This window comes from Copadichromis virginalis, linkage group LG2, assembly GCF_057382275.1.
Source record: "Copadichromis virginalis isolate Kocher_CV1m ecotype Utaka linkage group LG2, C_Virginalis_male_GT1.1, whole genome shotgun sequence".
Lineage (NCBI taxonomy): Eukaryota > Metazoa > Chordata > Actinopteri > Cichliformes > Cichlidae > Copadichromis > Copadichromis virginalis.
In genome coordinates, this window is record NC_140619.1 from 3,529,476 (window position 1) to 3,552,271 (window position 22,796).

The 22,796-nt window shown below is 38.1% G+C and overlaps 2 protein-coding genes, 1 long non-coding RNA gene and 1 pseudogene across 5 annotated transcripts; 1 reads left to right on the forward strand and 3 right to left on the reverse strand.

Annotated features, from left to right (window-relative positions):
* Positions 1 to 888: 888 nt before the first annotated feature.
* LOC146716784 (uncharacterized) lies at positions 889 to 2,189 on the reverse strand (annotated as a pseudogene).
* Positions 2,190 to 11,637: 9,448 nt separating this feature from the next.
* Positions 11,638 to 12,756, forward strand: LOC146716785 (uncharacterized). The gene is made up of 2 exons (XR_014915749.1): positions 11,638 to 11,971; positions 12,509 to 12,756. It is a non-coding gene; the product is annotated as an uncharacterized LOC146716785 (long non-coding RNA).
* Positions 12,757 to 13,203: 447 nt separating this feature from the next.
* Positions 13,204 to 14,935, reverse strand: LOC146716786 (uncharacterized). Of its 3 annotated transcripts, none has more exons than XM_085435264.1 (6): positions 14,872 to 14,935; positions 14,441 to 14,770; positions 13,968 to 14,321; positions 13,711 to 13,842; positions 13,572 to 13,609; positions 13,204 to 13,486 (listed from the first exon to the last, which is right to left on the reverse strand). In XM_085435264.1, the coding sequence occupies exons 1-6, from the start codon at positions 14,912 to 14,914 to the stop codon at positions 13,361 to 13,363; spliced, it is 1,023 nt and encodes a 340-aa protein (XP_085291390.1). In that variant the 5' UTR covers positions 14,915 to 14,935; the 3' UTR covers positions 13,204 to 13,360. The 3 variants fall into 3 exon arrangements, with proteins under 3 accessions (XP_085291390.1, XP_085291398.1, XP_085291405.1); XM_085435272.1 differs by having other exon boundaries at positions 13,465 to 13,486; positions 13,716 to 13,842; XM_085435279.1 differs by lacking the exon at positions 13,204 to 13,486 and having other exon boundaries at positions 13,552 to 13,609; positions 13,716 to 13,842.
* Positions 14,936 to 20,734: 5,799 nt separating this feature from the next.
* On the reverse strand, positions 20,735 to 22,779 carry LOC146716787 (signal-regulatory protein beta-2-like). Its single transcript, XM_085435292.1, has 6 exons — positions 22,737 to 22,779; positions 22,270 to 22,590; positions 21,832 to 22,191; positions 21,526 to 21,642; positions 20,944 to 20,993; positions 20,735 to 20,851 (listed from the first exon to the last, which is right to left on the reverse strand). Exons 1-6 carry the CDS (start codon positions 22,777 to 22,779, stop codon positions 20,735 to 20,737), a joined length of 1,008 nt encoding a protein of 335 aa, XP_085291418.1.
* Between the last annotated feature and the right edge of the window lie 17 nt (positions 22,780 to 22,796).

Here is a 22,796-nt window from a genome sequence, read left to right on the forward strand (position 1 = left end):
CCTCTGTTACCACAAATTCAAAGTAGGCAGTGAAGATGAGTGTCACTTATTTGAAAACTGATTTTTTTCATCCATCATTTCAGGTTATTCAACTGAGAACCTTAAGAATTATGAATCAGAACTAGCAAAGTAAAGAAACCCACTCACACCACAGGGAGAACAAACAGAAAGGCCCCAGCAAGGGTTTGAACCAGGAACCTTTTTCATGTGAAATGACAGTGAACAGTGCGCCACCATGCTGCCCTTACTAATGCATGAACACTGCTGTCTAAACTTTAATTCTGCACTGATGTTCCTTAAAGCAGTCAGATAAACAGTGAGAACTTCATGGTCTGAAGTTCTACAGCTTATCGTGAACAAGTGTCACCATCACCTGACAAACTTACTTTACTGTGATTTTTAAAGTCACTCTAGATGTACCTGAAATTGATGACAGAGACCAAAACCTGCAGGCCGAGATCGACAACTTTTTATTCCCTTTAAACAAAACGTGACCAATAAAATTATATCACATGAAATTAAAGAATTTGGCGTTTGAAGTACACTGTTCTACGTCTGTCTATTAAGAAGGGAGTAATACATATACTGTTTCCACCTGTTCCTTTCAATACATTACATTGAGATAAACATATTGATTTGGTCATATAGAAATATATACAGATACAAGAATATGTAGGAACATATCACAACATCAGAAAAAAGAAAAGTTCCACAATAAAAAACCATTCATGGATAGGATTAATACTATGTACAGCTATTAGAAAAAACAAATTAAAAATTACCATTGTAATTATTTATTTTTGTCTATATAATTATTAATAAAATGCGAGTACAAAAAAGTACATTTCTAACACAATTTAAAATGCAAGAGTCAAATGTCTCTAGCTATTAATCCACCTCAAGAGCCTTTAAATCAGTACAGATGTTCTCGTCCTCTGCAGGTTCTGTTGTCCTTGTTCCTGTATCCCATTTTTCCACAAGTGAAAATTACTACAGAATAAACCAATGAGTCTTCATCTGTCTGAGGAAACAGAAAAATGTGGATACTTATTTAGACAGGGAGACATTAAAACATACAAAAAGCTTGAAGAGATTTTTTTTTCATAACTACCTGCAGAATTTCCTGATCTCCTTTTTCTGTCACATTTGTTCGTAAAGCGACTGCATCTGATAAATAAATCCACAACATTAATGTGAGTCCAATTTTGTTGAATATTGTTTGGTAAATTAATGTATGATTGACTTTGCATACCATTGCAACCCACACATGAGCTATTGTTCTTGACTGAATAGATTAGAGAGGCTATAACAATCAGGGTTACAGCCAAAGCAACACATAACAGATAGAGAAGTGCATTGTCCTTCATTGAATTAGTCTTGTTGACTGCTGAAATAAAACAAAAGAAAATGAATTATGTTAGCAATGATTAAGTGTTGTCAGATATATTTTTTATATAGATTGATTTAGCATTACAGAATATTAGGTAAAAAACTAGAATCTAATCAAATGGACAAATATTCCAATTTTCCCAATTGCATAAAAACATGATTCAGTTACCGTCAGTATCGGCTTTTGTTTTGTCTCCAGAAAAAGATTCCACACATGTGGCCACGGCACAGTAATACATCTGTGAATCAGAAGAGCTGGAGTTTCTGAAGTAGCCATAGAAACATGTTTTTGTTGAGAGTCCCTCTGAGTTCCTTTCATATTCATCTGCACCATTTACATGAGCACCATTAGAATCCAAGTGAGATTGATGTGGTTCTGCACTCAAACAGAACACGTTGTCATCTACTGGACATGTTTTATTCAGGAAGTCATGAAAGACCGAACACTGGAGAGTTACTGTGTGTTCCTGATGGACAGGATCAGATGGAGGAGTTGTAGTGAAAGGAGACTCTGGTCCTACAAAAATGAAACAAAATTATGTGAAAAATTCACTTGTTATTTTAAAGACCAATTTAAATAGAAAAGGGAAAAAGAAAGAAAAGCTTGTGAAAACTTGACTAAAATAAATGCCATATATGCCTCTGTTCATCAATATAGAAACAACCTATGTAATTTCAGAAGAAAATGTTTTTCTATTCTTACCTTGAACTTTTAAGTAGGTTCCATTCAAAAATGTTAGTTCTCGGTTTGCTGTTTTCATACAGATGTAAACTCCTGTATCACTCTGCTGTGCTTTTGTAATATACAGATCAAATATTCCAGGATCTGTTACAGTTCTAATGCGCTGATCAGCACTCTGAGAGCTAAATGATCTTCCTAAGATTTTAGGAAAGTCTCCAGAAACAAGCTTGAGCCAAAACAAGGTTCCTACATCTCTACGGGGACACGTCAGGTTAATATTCTCCCCAACGTAAACAGTCTTTGTCTCGAAAGTCTGTTCATCTGAGCAATCTGAAAAATATTATTCAAGTCAGACATGAACAAGAGACAGAATCATTTACCTTGTCTTCTCTTCATTATCTATATAAAAATGGCAATAATTGAAATATATTATTATATATTTATATTTATAGTTAAATATATTTATATGTAAATCTGATGTCTCTACAAATACTTACATCCAAAACTGAGCGTCAGCAACAAATAAAATACAACCATTTCTGGATTTTGTTTGTTTGTTGTATTACCTTCCTGATACTGTTGTAAAAACAACTTAATATAAAAGAATCATCCAGATATAAGTATTGGTAGTGGGAGGGAACTATTTCAGAGCAGTCTGATTGGCTACTTGTTATGTTGGTGTATCACTCCATTACTGGAGTGGAAACAGTATCAACCATTGTTCCAACTAAAGCACATAAAGCAACACCAAATGTAAGCCCTGTCGTCTCATATTTGATTCTTGTGGGTTTCTCGAACTGAAAGTTTAAAAAAAGAACACAACAAAGCTGAAGCACATTTTATATTAATGCCAATATGACAGTTATCGAGCCATTGTAAACAATTAACCCTTAATGATTTAAAAGAACTCAACTTGAAATTGTAATTCTGGTTAAATGTAGGGTTATTTAAGTGATATTTAATTCATTTTAATTGTTTAAAAGTTAAAATCTTATTGATCACTGAAGGCTGCAAAAACCATGTGTTTCAGTCTGGTTAAGGCATCGTCAAAGTTAGACAACAAGAATGTCTTTGCATAACCCTAGATAATGACTGTAGCCATTGTAAACAACTCATAATGACAGGATGCTACATGGCAGGGACTACTGCTATGCCACTGAACACCAGGAGGTTTGTTCAGTGTTTTAACATTTTCAATAGTTGTGAAACACACATATTATAGTAGTAGTACGGGGGTTAAAACCGTTGCCTCACAGCAAGAAGGCCTGAGTTTGACTCCACAATCCAGGCTGTTGTCTTTCTCTGTGGCGTTTGCATGTTCTTCCCATGTTTGTGTGGGTTCTCTCTCCCTCCCACAGTCCATAGAAATGCAGTTAGTGGGTTTAGGTTAATTGGTGATTCTAAATTAGCCAAAGGTGTGAATGTGAGTGCAAATGGATATCTGACTATCTGTGTTAGCCCTGTGAAAGACTGGTGACCTGTCCAGGGGCTAAATGGCCTCTGGCTCTACGGTTGCTGAAAAAAACTCCAGCACCTTACAACCCTGATAAGTGAAAGAGAATGGATGGGTGGATATTTTATCTCATGTCATCATCTCATGTCAGTTATGTCATTAACATCCATTGGTATAAATTGAAGAACTCAACATGTTAACAGTAAACAGTTTAAAAGTAAACTTTGACTAGTTGCTAGATAATTTCACAAGTGTTTTGATTCCTAAGGCCCTTAAATAAACAGATCACATGCATAAAATGCAAAATCTGTTAACCTGCCATATGATCAATTAATTTACTTAATTCACTATTAATTTGCATATATTTAATTCAATTCTATTTATACAGCACCAAATCATGACAACTGTCACCTCAATGGGCTTTATATTGTAAGACAGACATTACAATAATAGAGAAAAAACCAATAATCATATGACCCCTATGAGCAAGTACTTTGACGACAGTGGGAAGGAAAAAAGGAAGGAACGAAGGAAAAAAGCCATCTCTAGGCGCAGCAGTCTTAGCTAATTACAGGCCAACCTCTAACCTTCCTTTCATATAAAAAAATCTTCAAAGTGTAGTTGTAAAACAGCTAACTGATCATCTGCAGAGGAATGTCTTATTTGAAGAGTTACAGTCAGGTTTCAGAGGCCGTCACAGTACAGGAACAGCTTTACAGTACAGGGTCACCTGGTCCAGCTCTAACTATATGCTTTAGCAAAAAGGAAAGCTTTAACCCTTGTGTGGTGTTCATATTTTTGTTACTCAGCCAGTGTTCATGGGTCTGGTGGACCCGCTAGAGTTTTGGCTTTCCAAATGAACACTATCAAACAATTTTATGTTAAATTACTCAACAGATGTTCACTTCATCCCAATTACAAACCATATGAACAGCAAACATGGTTAATTTTTTCCCTTTACCTTTGTTAGATCATATTTATGAATTAATGTGTTTCTCGTTTTTTTTTTTTTTTTATAAAATGTTATAAAAAAAATCAGTTATAATCAAGTGGAGTGAGTGGAAAGACACAACACATTTACACGTGAAGCAACATGTTTCACAACTAAATGGGATCAGCTGCTCATCAATGGTGACATTAGGCCCAGGGTTGTAAAACAGGGGGAGGTGGTGCACCCACTTATCCCACACTGTCCTGATGGCAGCTAGCTTGTCTCTCTGCCGTCGAGCTGTTCTGTCGTCTCGGTTATCAAAACGGAAATTTTGTGGAACTTTTCCAGAGACATTGATGCACGGAAAGGTTCGTGCCGGTTTCTGCATCCCACAGGGATTCTGTCGATTCCCCTTTGGACCTGAAAACTCCTGCAAGGAGTAGGCCTTTGGGGTTCTTAGATGAATTTGGTCCATCTCCTTCCACCTCTCTCCAAAAACACACTCCTTCTAGATTACTGCAATGCAGAATAATTTTCTGGATGGAATCTGGGATGAAAAGCTCAAATGAAGACTTGATGTCCTGCACATGAGTAACTGTCAGCCGTGTTGGCCCTGGCTTATCACAGTAGCAGCTCTGCAGGGTGGCTCATTTCTTGGGCAAGAAGACCATTCAATTTCACCAGTTACTGACATCCATATTTCTTCACTTGCTGTCTGGTGGGCTTGTTCTGGTCCTGGAGCTGGCTGCAGATGCGGTACTCGTCTTCGTTTTGTTACTAAATGGTGCTCAACCTCATCCTCTTCTTCAAAGTCACTGTCAGACTCTGAATTTTCAGAAATGTGAAATATTCTGAAACCTCTTTGTCAACATCATCATCCGAAGCTCCTCTCTCTTCCAAAATCAATTGGATGGCCCTCGCAGCAGATAATCTTTTGCCATCTTGATCAGTTGTGATAAAGAACCACACTGGCAAAGTCTTATTTATAGTATTATGCCCCTAATTAGCAGGAGGGACAGGGTATGAGAAAATAAAATTTGGATCCCTCAAGAAAGAGGGTAAAATGTGTGGGAATGTAAGAGCAGACAACAATGTTGCAACTTTGTGCGGAGCAGGAGGGGAAGAAAACACTATCAGCAGCACCAGAAAGGAGGAAGACAGAGTGTGGGAACACAGGACCTACACTTTCAACACTTTTATTAGACCTGGGTCCAGTGGACCCGAACACCTTGTATGTAATGTAAATGCGTGGGGGGAGGTACCGTATGAGGTCATTGAAAATTAGTTCGGATTTATGTTCTTCACAGAAAATAAGCCAAAGCCAATGAATTTCAGGTTGAAAAAATAATTAATTGTTTCATTTTTCTTTTGAAAAAAATTGAAAACGGGTCTCACAGACCCGAACACCATACAAGGGTTAAGCCTAATCTTAAAAGTAGAGATAGTGTCTGTCTCCTGTATCCAAACTGGAAGCTGGTTCCACAGAGGAGGAGCCTGAAAACTGAAGGTTCTGCCTCCCATTCTACTTTTAAATACTCTAGGAACAACAAGTAGGCCTGCAGCGCGAGAGCAAAGTGCTCTAATGGGGTGATATGGTACTACAAAGTTGTTGAGATAAAATGGAGCCTGATTGTTCAAGGCCTTGTATGTGAGGAGCAGGATTGTGAATTCAATTCTATGGTAAATGGCCTGTATTTGTACAGCGCTTTACTTAGTCCCTAGGGACCCCAAAGCACTTTCCACGTTCAGTCATCCACACATTCACACACTGGTGATGGCAGCTACATTGTAGCCACAGCCACCCTGGGGCGCACTGGCAAGGCTGCCGGACACTGGCGCCACCGGGCCCTCTGACCACCACCAGTAGGCAACGGGTGAAGTGTCTTGCCCAAGGACACAACGACCAAGACTGTAAGAGCCGGGGCTCAAACCAGCAACCTTCCGATTACAAGACGAACCGCCAACTCTTGAGCCACGACCGCCCCGTGGCTCACGAGCCAATGACGGGAAACCAATTTAGGCGAAAAATGTTCTCTCTTTCGAGTACCTGTCAGTACTCTGGCTGCAGTATCTTGGATTAACTGAAGGCTTTTCAGGGAGTTTTTAGGACTTCCCGATAACAACAAATTAGAGTAGTCCAACCTAGAAGTTATAAATGCATGAACTAGTTTTTCAGTGCCACTCTGAGACAGGGTATTTCTAATTTTAGTTATGGAACAAAAAAGTCAAATGGAAGACCCAAAAACATTTCATCAGCACTGAGCTGGAGGATCCAATTGGCTGTCTGACACTGGATGATCCTCGACCCAGATTAAGGTCGTTACTGGTGCCGACTGCAACCCCATAACCATCAGACGACATCTGAGACTGAACGGCTTCAAAAATGTAAAACTTCTTCAAAGGCCTCGTCTCCTTGAACATCACAGATCTGAGCTTTTGGACTAACATGAGACACTGAAAGGTGGAACAAAGTTTTATTCTCTGATGAGAAACAATGTAACCTTGATGGTTTCCAGCGCGACTGGCATGACAAGCAGATCCCACCTGAGATGTTTTCTACTCACCACAGTGGACGGAGCGCAATAATGGTCTGGGGTGCTTTTTCCTTCAGTGGAACAATGGGGCTTCAGGAGGTGCAGGGGTATTAAATGGCTGCTGGCTATGTCAAGATATTGTAGAGAGCATTCCTCATGACTGAGGGCCCCCGTCTGTGTGGTAACTACTGGGTTTCTCAACAGAACAACGCTACAGCACGCAATGCCCGCAGGACAAGGGACTTCTTCCAGGAGAATGACATCACCCCTTTTGGAGCATCCTGTGTGTTCACCTGATCTAAATCCAGTTGAGAACCTTTGGGGATGGATGGCAAGGGAAGTTAAAAATAGAAGAAAAATAGAAAAGTGTTCCAGACAGTAGATGTCCTTCGTGTGGCCATCTTCACCACTTGGAGAAATGTTCCCACTCACCTCATGGAAACACTTGCATCAAGCATGCTGCAACGCATTTTTGAAATGATCAACAATAAAATGATGGAACTACTCATTACTGAGTTCGTGTTTAGAATTTATTTTTGGGTGGGTTTATGGGTTTTTTTGGAAGTGCGGTCTTAAACTTTTGATCAGCTGCAAATCAGCCTGTTTCAGTTTAAGCGTTGAATAAATTGCATGCTCTAAAAAAAATGTTTTTCTTGCTGCATGTTGATGGAAAAATATTCATGATGATGTATAAGTCTCAACATCTCACTTCTGTATTAAATATGGCACAATAGATGTTTACAACAACAGTCCTTGTAGTGCATTTCTTATTCTGTGTTCTTATTCTTAGGATGTTAAATATTGCACTCTTGTTAAAGGCAAGGGCAACTAACAAAGGGAAGATTTTAGCTATGCACACATTCTTTGGTATCACTCTCACCTGAACTGAACTTTTCATGTTCACTCATGTTTGCTGTGTTTTATTATTTTTGTTTCTCACTGTTACACTCCAGCACTGCAAACTATTTTCCTCAGTATTACTTTTGTTTGCAGCTGTTCCAGACCTTGTGCTTACACAGAGTAGCACAGGTGACTGGAATCCCCTGCATAAAACGAAAATGTTTAGAGAATGTGCACAGGTGCGCAACTCAGCCTCTTCTGGCACTATTCCTCCCTTTTTGCCTCAGCACGGGTTTTAAATGCTTGAATCAAGTCATTACCAAATCACGTGTGTCTGTTCCTGGCAGAAAAGTCTATTGTAGCACAAAACCACAATCTCAGTTTTGGTCAAGCTAGAGATCTGTGTGTTACATGACAGCCTCCCGTCTGAGACCACTTTCAGTTCTGCTTACAACAATAATAATAAAAGAAATTCTTCACATTAGTAATGTGCATGATGATTTACACATAACAATATACCATAGGTAAGCATTTAAGAAGTAAATGTGAAGTTTAAAGGGTGAACATGAAAAGCTTTTTCTTAAAAAGTTGTTTTACTTTGCATATTCTGCCTTTTCTTAATGTCTGCACACAAAGACAACTAAACCTAAAGTCAAAGTCATCGCTGACAAACAAACAGTGCATGGAAACTTAAGCATTTCTGTGGTTGGGCTTTCAAAGAAAGGTGTAAATACAAAGCGGCTTTTCTTCCTGTTTCACTCTATACTTCAGTTTCAGGAAGCTGCTCTTGTTTTTTTTCCATCCATTTGAGAAGTCTAGCAGATTAACACTATATAAAAGTAAAAATATTATCAGAACACATTTAAAAGAGTATTTGAAGGGTACAGCAACAAGGAAACAAACTAGACTATTTTTTTTTTATTCTACACTTTTCTATGTTTTTATAGCTGCTTCCAGAAGAGGGGAGGTGCTAATCAATTGTCCCTCCCTGTCCTTTGTGGCAGTGAAATTATTTAATGGCAAATTATTGACTATAGGTTTGAAACCTTGGTAAAGTGTGTTCATATGTGCCTCTCTTAGCACAGTGATGGATAAGTACTTTAATTTGAAAGATCACATTAAGTATGCATTTAAATACAGTTGTATGAATATTGCATACATGTAACACTTTATGAGAGATGCATAAAGTTGTAGACGCTTGGTGTTTGAAGGGAGTTTGCTGACGTCTTTGCTCACTTCATATCCTGTTAAAGCACACAGTGAGTTCTGTTCTGAGTAAACAGCTTCAGTAGTTGGTCAAGGGGTGGAGAAATGGCCCACCACAACTTTAGTTTGTCAGTATAGTTGTTGCTTGTGGCTTTGCTTGTTGTTCTCATGACTAAAACGCAGAAGGCCCTTTCAAAGTCATTTGAGAGTATAAAGAAAGTTTTTATCATATGTATAAATATTATTGCATATTTTTAAACATAGACATTGTTTTAACAATATAAAATAGTTGTGGAAAGGCTTGGTAGACAAATATCGCCATTCTAGCAAAACCACTGCCTCTCTGCAAGTTGTCTCACTCACTTTCTGTCTCCATTTGCATACAGCAAGAAACCAAAGACAAGAACCTGGTTAAACACAGAATTTTCTTATTTCATTAGCAATTATAGTAATCCTTCCCCTGTTCTTTGTATGCTTTATAAAGGACTGAAAAAAGTGTTAGGACTTTTATTTTTTTGTTGATTCCAAGTAAATTACTGGGTTTTGCTTTTGGGTTAGTTATGATTATAACACGTGTCTTGTTTTCATGTGAAAACAGGCAGTCTGAAGATCTGGCTGACCCTTGGATCTCTTGGAGTGCATCGGTGACTCATCTAGGGGGTGGTAGTGGGAGGTGATTGGTTGATTGCACAAAAGACTGAATGATTCAATGATGACTCAGCAGATATGTCCTTGGACTGGAGCAGATGGGTCAAATGTCACACAGCAATGCTTGGTCAGCAGTTGTTCATCCAGTGTACCTCCTCGTTCAGCTGGATGAGTACACTGTTGCCTTTATGGAGCCTTTGGGGTTCCAGTCCCATCCAAAAAGGTGCCTACTGAGCTAAATTCTATTGACATATTTTCACAACTATATATAGTATACAGTAGAGTATTAAAAAAACGTCCTCATTTAAAAATAAATAAATAAATAGGAGGTAAGAGGTGAGACAAATGCCTCCCTGTCAAGTTGCCCATCCAGTCCATATGCTCCGGCTCAGACACTGAGGAAGTATCTCAACTGACAAAAGTCTGTCTAAGGCAGGGGTGTCACACTCATTTTACAAATGTAGTTGTAAAAAAACTGGCATTTCTGGAGTATAAAATGAAAAAGAGAAACTTTTCTGTTTTTCAGAAAGTTACACACTAAGGTTTATTAGAGACATTGCCTAGAGACATTGTTTATTAGAGACATTGTGTCAGCAGTCATTGGGGGGGGGGACTAAATCAGCGGCTGACAACACTGTGCTCAACAGTTGACAGCTGCATAATAAGCGAGCAAATAAGGCAGAAAATAGAGTTTTGATGCGAAACTGGTCTCGAAGCATAATGAGACATAGTCGTGGTGGAAGTAAGACAGACAAGTAGGAATTCATTACTATGCTTTTGTTAAATGTGAAGTGTAGTTTTGGTCTTCTTTTGCTGTTGGTTCAGTGAATTTTGGTCAGAGAGAGACAAAACCTTCAGTTTCTGACTCTTTGAGATGTCTGTTTTCAGCATCCAATGGCATATTTGTGTACGTACTGTCAGGTGAACAGGATTTGCTGCTTTGTGTTTACATGTTTTTGTGGAAGCTGTTTGCCTGTGCTTTATCGTTTGTTGTTTTAGCAGTTTGGTGGTTGTTGAAATGGTTTTGTGAGTTTTAGCTGAGATTCTGACGTTTCACTAGTTTCCACACATCTATGTATGAAAACAGATCTGGGGATGCATCTGTTTTACTTTGTGTTGTATGAATGGTCATAAGGGGGCTTTTCAATAGGAAAAGCTATAAAACTTGTAAAAAAAAAATGCAGTTAAAAGTTCAAAAGTGATACTTGTGCTTGTTTTTGGTGAGCATCAGATCAAGCAAATTAAGAATTTACCATTCAAAGACACTTTCCTTATAGTTTCTTTTATGTAATATTCAGTACTGAACTGTAAATTTAGTCTTTTTCAAGAAAGCAATTTCTTTTTTCACTGTTTTCATAAAAGCCTTATTTTTATGCATTTTCTACTAGAGAAAACCTCCTTGAGGTTTGAGGCCCCGAGAGGTTTGAAACCTTTTGTCCACCACAATGGAAAATGGTTGAAAATTAGAACGGGTATCACTTTAGCCAGCTTCTAAGTTTATAAATTATGGACTCAGCTTTGGAGGCTCCAGTGTCACTGAAATGCAGCCAGATGCTGCTCATTTTGCTTGTATCTCCACTTTTTCCTGAGACGCTTGCATTTTAAACTATAGTATTTTATCTCTGTGTACACGGGCTGTACCACTACACTTGCTGTCTTGTCTGCCCCCTTCCTTCTCTCACATAATGTTATGATCCCAGTCTGTCTTTGCACGTGATTGGCTGCATGATGTGCCCATGACAATAAAAGTCCCATCCCTACCTGCATGGATTCTCAGCAGGGCTGAAGATTTGACTCCCTCATACTGATGGGCCATTAATAACTAACATATGAAATTATCTTGCAGGACAGATATAATGTGGCCCACAGGCTATACATTTGAAACACTTCATCTAAGGAGTCAAGTAACCACACAATTTTCCACAATTAGACAATTCTAGACTTACACAGCAAATTCAAAAGTGTTAAATTTTTTGGTGTTAATAGTCTCCTTGCAAAAGTAGAGTTAATTTTACTCTAAGCAGAGTCACATTCTTTTAATGTAACTCTGAGGTGTAAAATGATAGTAGTTAAAATCGAGTGTTAAAAATGAGTGTTTCTATGTCAAATCTGGAGGTGTTACAATGGAAACATTAACTCTTGACCTCTTAACTCTGAACTCCTACAGGGGCTATGACACCAACAGAGTAAATTCACAGACTCCGCCCCCAGCACGGCTCCAATCGAAGCTGAAGTGAAGCCGTTTCAGAACATTTTGCTCTACATATTTGAGTTGTTTGCCATGCTTGGTAAGTCATTTTTTCAAAGCTTGTTTCAATTATTATTATGAGCTTTTACTTCTGTGGCTCTTTGGAGTTGAGACAAAGCTGTGTGAAAGGCATTAGCCATGTTGCTCGGTGATAGCATAATATTCTGTTTTAGCTAGCTGAAAGGTATTGTTTGCGGGCAAATACCACAGCCTTGAAAAAAGCTTGCATGTGAATTTTCAGTCAAACTTTTGGTCAAATACACCTAAAACAATGTCTAGAATGTGAAATGTTGGTATAATGGTGCTACTTGAAGCCTGACAACGATCGCCCATAAAAAAAACAAAAAACGAGCAAACAGCAGTAGCAGGCGTCCTGACTGGATTCTACGTTAGCATAGATCCCTCCAGAGTTTTGTGCACAGGTTTAGGTAAAAATGAAAAAGTTTTACATTTAGTTCAGTATTACCTGGCTCAAAGAGGATTTTTTTTTTTTTTTTTTTTACTGTGCTGCAATTGTTTACTGGATTATTTGTGCCATTAATTAGTGTCAACTAATTTTTATTCAATCTCCGCACAGGATATGCTTGTGAAGATGGAATATGGGGGAGAGCAGAAGTGCGTTGAAGTTCCACAAAGTGATGAATGAAGGACATGCATATTGTATTGAAGAAATAAGTGATGAGATGCTGTTATTTGCATTTACCATGTCAGACCTTTTGATAAACAAAATTCTAATGAAAGTGAGAACATGTATACTGTTACATCTTTCAGAAAATGTTTTGAAATTGTGGTGCACAGTTCAGAATAAATGTTTTTCAAAAACCATTGCATCTTTTTAGTAAATGTTTATTTCCAAAAGAAATTTCTAGAAGTTCAGAACAGTAAAATTCCCGCTTTTTAGAATGAATTAGAAGATAACTCTTACGTAGTTAAACTAAAATACTCTTTGAGAGTTAATATATAAACTCTTAACACCAAGTGTTAAATTATCAACTCCAGACAGATTTGGTGTTTAACACTAAATCAGAGTTAACGTACCAACTCTCCAAAAAGAGTTAAATTAACACTCTCTGGTGTGGACCCATATAGACACTTTAATAGTGTTGAAATCAAATCCGACAGTGTTAATTTGGACATGCTGGATTTGCTGTGTACATTTTTGACTGTGTACATGTGGTTGACTCTCTAATATACATGACTGTCTACCTTTTCTAAAACATCATCACAAAACAAAGTGGAAAATAACAGAATGACATTAAAACGTGATAACATTCAAATATATAATTTTATTATAATATGTTATTTATTTTTTCAATAAATATAACTGTATTTTTTGTTTCAGAATTTAAATAAAACCCACGATGGAGCTTGAAATGCATTTCACACTTGCATTTGTCATAAAAAATATAGTAAACCCTAATAACAGCAGTTACTCGACTGCAGAAGCACTGACATCAGTGTAGACTGTCCCCCCCTCTGCTGCTTTTTCACTCCTTTGTGGTAATTTGCTGCTTTTCCTCAAAGTGATGTTTGGTGCAGAGTAAACCACTACTGTCTGAGTAAAAAAAACAAAAAACAAACATTCAAGAGTAAAATGTACCATTGACTTTATATTTTTCTTTGTTTTCAGTTTACCTTACCTGCTGACTCTGCTGATCACCACTCCCTGTCCCAACATCTGTTTAAAAGACAGAGAAATTTACAATGACAGATACTTTCTTCATGGTTATTTTGCATCAAAGCTGATAGATACACTAATGTGAGTATAACTTTTATTACCACACCAACAACTGGATGTTTTCTTCTTGATGGTATAAATCAGGAAGGCTATAACGATCAGACTTGTAGCCAAAGCAGCACATAATATAAATAGAACTGTATTGGCCTTTTGCAAGTCCCACATGTTGAGTCCTGGAAAAATAAAAGCACCCAGTAATAATTATTACTTTTAGTGACATTATAAACTGGGAAAAAAAACTTTTACGCTGATGTTAAACTAGCCTATTCTAAATTAATATAGAATTCTTCAAATTTACCTTTAACATCCAGTTTTATTCCATTTCCAAAAATTATATGTCCACATGTGGCCACAGCGCAGTAGTACGACCCGGCATCAGAGGAGCTGACATTCTTGGAGAAGCTGTAGACACATTTCTGTGTGGAGGAAGCCTCTGGACTCCTCTCACATTTATCACTGTTTCCATCAGCATAAATCAAGTTGGGGTGAGAGTTATCAGATCTAGTGCTGAACCAAAACACACTGTCATTTCCAGGACATGCACTGTTCTCTGGGTTAGAGAGGACTGAACACTGCAGAGTCACTGGGTTTCCCGGATGGAGGGGACCAGATTGAGGCATCTGAATGATGTCAGTGATAGCTGTCTCTGGCCCTTAGAAAATAATTAAGTAACTGTTAATATAAATACATAAATCAATAAAGTCATGTTTTACTCGTTTTAGTTAGATATTGATTTGTAAACATGTTTAAGAAATAATCAGTTCTGTTTACCTTTAATTTTTAAAAATGTTGCATTTAAAAAGTCCATGTCCAGTTGGTCCACTTTTATGCAGTAATAAAGACCAGTGTCACTTAGCCTAGTTTGACTTATTTCCAGAATAAATGTTCCAGGTTCTTGCTTTGCTGTAATGTGAGGAGTGGTGTTAACACCGTCATAATCAAAGGTAAATGTTCCTCCCAAGAATTCAGGCCAGCTTCCAGAAACAATCCTGATCCAATACAAGGTTGCTTCATATTCAGATGTCGGGCGTTCACATGTCAGGGTCACATTTTCTCCAACACCAATAGTCTTCGTTCCAAAAAACACATAATCAGTGCATCCTGAAAGTCAAATTAAACAGAGCAGTTAGATATAGAGAGAGAGATATTGCACATGTTAAATTGGAGAAATATATATGGAAAAAAGCCGACTCTAAACTTACGACCAGCTCTGAAGCCCAGCAGCATATAAAATACAATCAGCATTTTCTGATGGATTTACTTGTGACTCATTTACATTTAGGCATACTAAGATGATGCTCCTTAATATAATCACATCAAGTGGGAGGGAACAATTTCAGAGCAATCTGATTGGCTGTTTGTTATGTTGGTGCTCCGTTCTACTACCACAATGGAAATTATATCAATCATCTTTCCGGCCTAAACAACCGAAACAACACCAAGAGCACAGTTTTCTTTTACAGTGGGTTTCTGTAACTCACAGAGAGTAAACAAAAGAGGCATTACGGTAAACCAAAACACTCTCACAAAAACACCTTTAAATTTCCATAATTGTCTTCATGCTAACTGGTCGTGCTGTTTATGCATCATACAAACAACATCTTTATCAACTACAATAACATAAAATGGGTGACACATATATACATATACATATATATGTCACCCATTTCAGTCAAGTTTGTGTGCCTGGGGCATTGCAGCACCTTTACTGCTGGTGTGCACGAGATCATTGTCCTGTAGGCTGTCTCACTTTTGTTCACACTTCAGCTGTCTTACAGATGGCTTCAAACTTTACACTATAATACTTTGATATTAAGAGGATTTCATGGTTGATTAAATGATGGAAAGGCGACAAAGCCTGTGACTGCAAAAACAGCCTAATTCATCCATTTCACCATCATGCTGAAAGTTTGGTATGAGGTGCTTTCAAACAAACCATACTTGATTAGTGTTTTAATAATTGAGCTATCACAAACATTAATATCGAGACCGATGTCTGCTGAGTGTGAGATATAGCTCTTTTTTTTGGTGGGGGTGGAGCACAACTATGCATAAAGATTTGAAGTTAGGTCATAGAGTGTATATAAAACATTAATGTAGCTTCCAATCCAGAAAATTGAAGCTAATGAACAAGTACCTTAGACCCAAAATATTTCCTTTGACAATCTGGGGGTGACTCAACATTTTTATGTTGAGTTGATTAACCTGTTTCAAGCCTAATTGTGTCAATGTTCTGGGCCATTTGACCCAGCCTTTTGAGTTTATGGCGCTTTTATGCGTGTTGTAATACCCACAAAACTGTGCTCTTGGTGTTGTTTCGGTTGTTTTTCTATTTTTTGAGTACTGAGTTCTCTCTATTGTTTAGTTATATTTCCGTTTCCCTGGTGTCTTGTCGAGATGTCTCGTCTCCCCTTCCTGTGTGTCATTCCATGTCTCCCCTGCCGGTCATGTTTATTCCATAATTCCCCAGCCCATCATGTCTCTCTCTCTGGTGCTCTCTTGTCCTCTCTCGCTCGTGATCCCTTGCTCCCTCTCCCATCTGCATTTCCTCCTGTGTCAAGCTCATGTGTCACTCTACGTCTCTGTGTTTCCTGTTTTATTTTAATAGTGTCGTGGTCCATGTTCAGTATGTTCAGTTCCCCTGTGGCGTCACATCCATTTTGTTCCCCATGTGTTTCCACTTCCTTCACTGTCCTTCTATGCATTTAAGTCTTCTGTTTTCCTTGGTTTGTTCGCAGGTCGTCTGCTCGTCTCCCCCATGTTCTCGGTCCGTAGTTTTTCCATGTTCCCTGTGCTTTGCTGTTAGTTTAGTTTTTCCCAGTTTAGAGTCAGCCTTTGGTTTTGGTTTCTCCTATTTTGTGTCTTTGTGTTTCACCTTAATAAACGGCTCGTCTTTTGAAATATGATTTCTGTCCTCAGCGTTTGGGTCCTCTTAAATAAACCCTTTGACATACTGAATGCAATCTGATGTCTGTTGTGGAAGTTTTCCATTAAATAAAGCCTGCAGACAAGCGGTGAGCGGTAGCTAACATTCTTTAATCAAATCACAAAGAACAGAAAACCCAAGCTTGATGAAGTCCCTGCATGATCGCGGGGCAGACGGTCAGCAGAGTCTCCCTGAGCCTAGCATGGCTCTCAGTTAAATACCTTCTCCAGGAACAAAAGGCAGTACACAGCTGTTTCACACCTTAAGGTTCACACTCCCTTGCTACCTCCCAGAGTCCCAGAAGACACAAAAGACTCTTCCTGTGGAGTTGTCTGCTTCCCCCAACTTCCTCACTAGACCCCCACCATTTGTCTTACTGTATGAGTGTGAGACTTGTTGAAATCCAGTGGCACCAAGGTATCATACAATAAAATAATGTGATTAATACATAAATAAAAGAAATTCCTATACACTTCTGATCCCTATTACAGTCTAAAATAACAAAAAGGAAATTGTGCTTTAGGGTCTGGTGACTTTGTAATTGACATGTTATAATCATATGGGTTTCCAGTATCCTTTGGTTTTTCTGCCAGCTCCACCACTCACTTATCATGTCTGGTTACATCAACATGGTAACACCTAAGACACTTCATAAATTCACAACAAGATTTCACAAAACAATTGCTGATCTTACGCTATGTTTTCCATCTTTTAAATACAGTCTGTGTCTGAGCTCAGCTTAACACGAGCAGAATTTTTTTTTAAAACGTGTTTACCCAAGTGTGTTTTAGTGCCCACTCCACCAGTACCTTTTATATATGTCTAAGATAGTCACTAATAAAGTCAAATAAATCAGTGCAATTTTGGTACAATACACTAGCATACATCCAGCTGACATCAGACTAGGCTTATGGTTAGGAAATGTGTCGATGTGCTTAGCAAATATGCTAAAAATGTTGCTTTTTGAGACAACATGGAGAAAATGCTGCGAGTGTAGGACTCAACACAATGATCGTATCAAAGATAGACAATGTGGCTCCAACGTGATTCCTCCCACTGTACAAAATGAAGCTCTGTTTATCATGGCTACTGTGTTTTGCATGTTTGGAGCCTGAGTTGCACAGTAGTGACTCTGGGGTGGAGTTGCTGCTTTGAACTCCACCCACTCACCCGCTGGAGGTGACTGGGAACACGCCCCTCTGCACTTTTTACAGCTTTTAACAGTTGCTACAGTTTTAACAATGTCCGCTGGTGGTTTTACAGCAACTGACTATTAAACTAATGTAAATGCAGCCATATCACTGCTTTTAAAAAGCAGCACAGCTCACATCATTCTGTAGCCTCTACTGATTAATTCATTAGCTAGCATAGCCATTAGCATCTAGCTAGTGCTACACTGTGTTCGAGGCTTTTTAGCAATTCTACACACCTGTGTTGCTGTCATAGTTAATATGTTTGAATGATAATCCCTTATTATTTTTTGTTATTCTCAATTTAGACAAAGAGATTATATCAAGCATTACACATTACACAGGCCTATAGTGTTGTAATTATCACAACTTAAAATTAAATGCTGTCCTTTGACACTTTACCATATGAATGAGGATGATAGAAAACAAGCTCATTCAGTTTGACAGTTTGGCATCCATCACACACTCACAGAGCTCTCTCCTGCCTGATAGCATGTAGATAGAAAAGTTTAAATGGAAAGTTTTATAGGAATGTAATTTGTCCTTTTATTTAACAGCAGATTTCCCCCCAGACCCTGGGGGGAAATCTGCCCCAGGGAGATGGGGCAGATTTCCAAAATGTTGGAAGAAGACCATCAGAGCCAGGCTGGGTGTGGTTACCTGGGTCCAGAAATTTGGAGACAATTCCTCCCCTTCTTTCATCACCGCTGTCCTGTGCCAGATGTTCCGTTGACCCACTGAGGCCATGTCCACACTAATACGTTTTTTTGTTTGAAAATTCATCTTTTTCTTTCCGTTTTGGCGTTTTTGGTCAAGGAAAACTGAGCTTTTTGAAAATGATCTCCAAAGTGGATACATTTGAAAACGCTGTTTTCGTATCGCAGTGTGGACAGCGAAAACGGAGGCTTTTGAAAACGATTGCACATTTTAGTCATATGATGCAGTCATGTGATCAATTCTACTAAGCCTCTGGGCCTGCAGCTCGGTTCACTCTGGCACAGCTGGCTGCCGGCAGCCGGTGCAGCCCCCTATAGCTTCTGCTCGGTGGCTACTGGGTGATGCCTTGTCTGGGGATCCGCAGCCCTTCCCATGAGGGTGGCACGGATGCCCCTCCGGTGGTCCTCTTTGGGCTCTCGCACTCTGGGGCCTCTGGATGTCTGGGGCCTGGATCTCCTCCATGCCTGCTTCATGCCCTGGGGGACGGGGCTATGGCTCTCTACATCCTCTAGCAGACCATTACATGGGGAAACCTTTTGAATACAAGCGCACTGATCCACACAGGTGTGCACACGCGTGTTCACTGTTCGTAGACTTAAATTACACCTTTCTTGGCTGCTAATTTCAAAGCACATTGTGCGCTGTCTGTCCTGCGTGCTGCACAGCAACATTGAATATTTAGTATTTACAGCTGTTTACACTTAGCTAGATTAATGTGATGGTGTTGTGTTTAGTATGTTGCTTTGGGGTTTTTTTTTGCTTTTTTTCTATTCTTTCTCTCTCAACAGGTGATCCAGGAGATTTCTTTTTCCCCTTTCTCACTGTCCCTCTCCCCTTCTGTTTTTCTTTTCCTTCCTCTTTCTTTCTCCCTTTCCTATCCCTCACTCATGTCTGTCCCGTCTGTAACAACTGAAAATAAAATAAAATAAATAATAAAAACAAAGGTCGATCAAATGGACCAATACGGAAATGCCGTGATGATCCATTTGGCAAAATAAATCCATTGGGTATCCTTGTTGGTCTTCAGACAACAATTCTGACGGCTAAAGAACCAAATGGGACAGGCAAAAAAAATAAAAAATTCTACTAAGATGGCGGACAACATTGTACAGCAGTTGTTTTGTTTGCTGTCAATTTTGACAGCCCTATTAAAGATTATCAGTTTGTACATGCTAGCTCCAGATAAAACTCGGCACTTTTCCTCAACATTTTGCCGCAACAGAGCCGGAAAGTGAATAAACGGCAGACGGAAATGATGCAGGTCGAATGGTCTTGGGTTTCATGCATGCACAGAACGGGAACGTAGCATGTGTGTGGATGAAAACGATTGAAAACAATAGTGTGGATACGGAGCGTTTTTAGATGAAAACGCCGATTTGATAATAAATAATCAGATGATGTTTCTGACATATTTTCAGAAACATCATCAGCAGGAAAAACAACAGGACTCAAAAACTTTCTGAGCTCTCAATGAGGGAAATATTCTTTGGACCTCCAGTTTAGGCAGATAAAGACAGATAAACCCAGCACTTTTTGAACAGTACAATAGCAAACTTTGTGTAGCGTTAGAAGCACTGCACAGAGGCTCTGGACTTTTATATGATGATGTTGTACTCAGTCTTGGAAAAAATTAAAAAAGCACTATAATTAAAATCTGGTTACTCTGATAGGAATGCCTCTCAATTGACTTATGGCAAATAACACACACTATTAGCAAAATCCATTTACACTCACATTTACAGGCAATTTATAATCTCTGATGTATCCCACTAAGTGCTTGTCTTTTGGACTGCAGGAGGAAGCTATAGTACCCATGTATACATGGGGAGAACATGCAAAGGTCTATCTAGCTATCAGATCTGCTTGCACCATTTGATCCATCTATTGCTGAGCTCTTTCACATGTTAAGGTCTCTAAGCTGTACTGTAGCTTTTTATTTTTTTTTCTGTGTACTCACTGAAAATAATGTTCTTGGCCATATGATTGTTTCTTTATTGCAAAAAGGAGAACAAACAGTTAATACAGTGAAAAAATTAAGGATGTAATACAACACAAGTATGTTGCTATGAGACATTGCCCGTGATGGTGTCTGTTGACTGTAAATATTAATTAAGATTTAAAAAAGACACAAAAAATAAAGAAAAGACCAAAAAGTCCAATATACAGCATGTTTAACAAGGAAAAATCAGGATCAATATAAATTTGAGGAGATGCTTAAAATTATCATTGACATCAGCATTTAACTTGAGAGTAGACACTGTCTTCAGCACACTCTCTCTTCTTTCTTCCTCTCGTTTTTCTTTCAGAGAAATTCAGCGCAGCATAGTTTAGTTCTTCATCAACGACGGTCTGGGTAGTAATTAAAAAAATGTTATCTATGTAGCTATATAGATATATTCTGACATATTTTAAGTAAATAAGGATCCATTTTCATCACTTACTGGTTGGCGTGAGGCGCCAGTTTGTGCATCTGATATAGCATTTTCTTTTCCTAAGAACAAGATAAATAATAAAGACAAATACGAAATATTTTCAGAACTTAATATTTATTGACTAATGAAGGCTACAAAAAATCATTATGGAGGCCTCAGTATTGCAAGAATTATTAATGATGTGTACAATGGTTACAGTAGTTCTTGTAATGTGATTATCTATATATAATAAATACATATTTAGTATTTCCATCATTTAAGCCCATATGGAAAAGATCTTATAAAGTTTGTATCTGTCTTGTGCGAAACTTGTATGAAAAGCATACAAGAGTAAAAACAGATATAAGATCCCTAGAAAAATTATATAAATGAAACTTGAATGTTTTGGATACTTACTAAAACAATGTATGAAAGTAATGAGAAAGTGGCCACTTTCATGAGTAAATCATATAAGCCTTATATGATTCACTATATGAAGTAGGCCACATCTGATGCAAGTCTTTTATAAGTTTTTACTATTTCTTTTCCATATGGAGTATAACTGAAATACACTTAGCCTTTCAAATATTTGTAGATTCTTACATTTCTTACCTTTAAATTGTTTACCTGCTGTTCGGTTGCACATGAGGAAAACATTTCCAATGACAGAAATGCCCAAACAAACAATTAATACTCCCAGGTGAATAAATGCTGATTTTGTGGATGACTCTGCAAAAGATCAAAGAAAATGAATTCTGAAAAAAAACCACATTATCATTGCTGATATTATTGGTTGTATAACTAAAGAATTGGACAGTAATGTCACGTAATAACACATAAAATTACTAATAATTCTGACTGGCTGTTTAAAACTGAAATTCACATTTTTTCTAATTAATTTATAAATCATAAACTTACCTTGAATAACCAGTTTAGTTCCACTTCCAAATAATATCTCCCCACATGTGGCCACAGCACAGTAGTAAGTCCCAGCATCAGAGGAGCTGACGTTCTTAGAGAAGTGATAAACACATGTCTTCTGATGGTCAGATCTTTTCTCACATTCATTACTTCTGTTTTTGTCAGTGTAGATGATGTTTGGAAGAGATTTATCTGATCCCTCTCTGACCCAGAGAATATTGAGATCTCCTGGACATGTCTTGTTGTCAGAGTCAGAGAAGACTGAACACTGGAGCGTCATTGTGTCTCCTGGTCGGACTGGATTTGATTCTATCAGTAACTGACTGACTGCAAAGTTTGATGTCCTCTGAGCTTTTCCTGTGTAATACAAATCACATTTTTCCAAACATGCACAGAAAAATTTTCAAAGTTTGTAAAAGTAGGTTGGCTTATTACCTTTTACTAACAAATATGTCCCACCCCATGTAGTTCCAATCCATTCTGTGTTTGTACAATGATAGTGACCCTCATCCTCTTGAACTGTCTCCAAAATGATCAGGCTGCTAAAATTTGCATCACTATTTATCCGAAATCTTGAGCTCGAAAATCCAGGACCAAAATCAGCTTTAGACTGAATCAGAGTAACTATTAATTTAAGAGTATCCCCGACGCTCTGCTTGTACCAGTTGACTCCTCTAATGCTGAGCTCTTTGGGAATAGCACATGTCAAGGTTGCTGGTTCACCAAGCTGAACAGTTTCAACTGGAACCAGAGAATCTGAAATAAGAGAAAACAGAAAAAATTAACTTTTTTTGCTGTGGTAACTTTCCATTGTAAAGCTAGTTTAGTTTGTGCAAATGTATTTGACATATAAATTCTTAACCGAGAACATTTTTAGACAATTTTTTTTAAAAGGCACTTACATCCTTTGTGAAGACAAAATAATGTAATCCATAGGACAAGCATTTTGACAGTGTTTCTTG

Excerpts from the sequence above, each read along its gene's own strand:
- LOC146716786 (XM_085435264.1), bottom strand. The coding sequence starts at position 14,914 with ATGCTGATTGTATTTTATATGCTGCTGGGCTTCAGAGCTGGTC. Across the intron at positions 14,322-14,440 it reads AACATTTTTAAAAATTAAAG|GGCCAGAGACAGCTATCACT; the intron begins GTAAACAGAACT and ends TTATTTTCTAAG. Across the intron at positions 13,610-13,710 it reads AACATCCAGTTGTTGGTGTG|ATGTTGGGACAGGGAGTGGT; the intron begins GTAATAAAAGTT and ends TCTTTTAAACAG.
- LOC146716787 (XM_085435292.1), bottom strand. The coding sequence starts at position 22,779 with ATGCTTGTCCTATGGATTACATTATTTTGTCTTCACAAAGGAT. Across the intron at positions 22,192-22,269 it reads GACATATTTGTTAGTAAAAG|GAAAAGCTCAGAGGACATCA; the intron begins GTAATAAGCCAA and ends TGTATTACACAG. Across the intron at positions 21,643-21,831 it reads AACTAAACTGGTTATTCAAG|AGTCATCCACAAAATCAGCA; the intron begins GTAAGTTTATGA and ends GATCTTTTGCAG.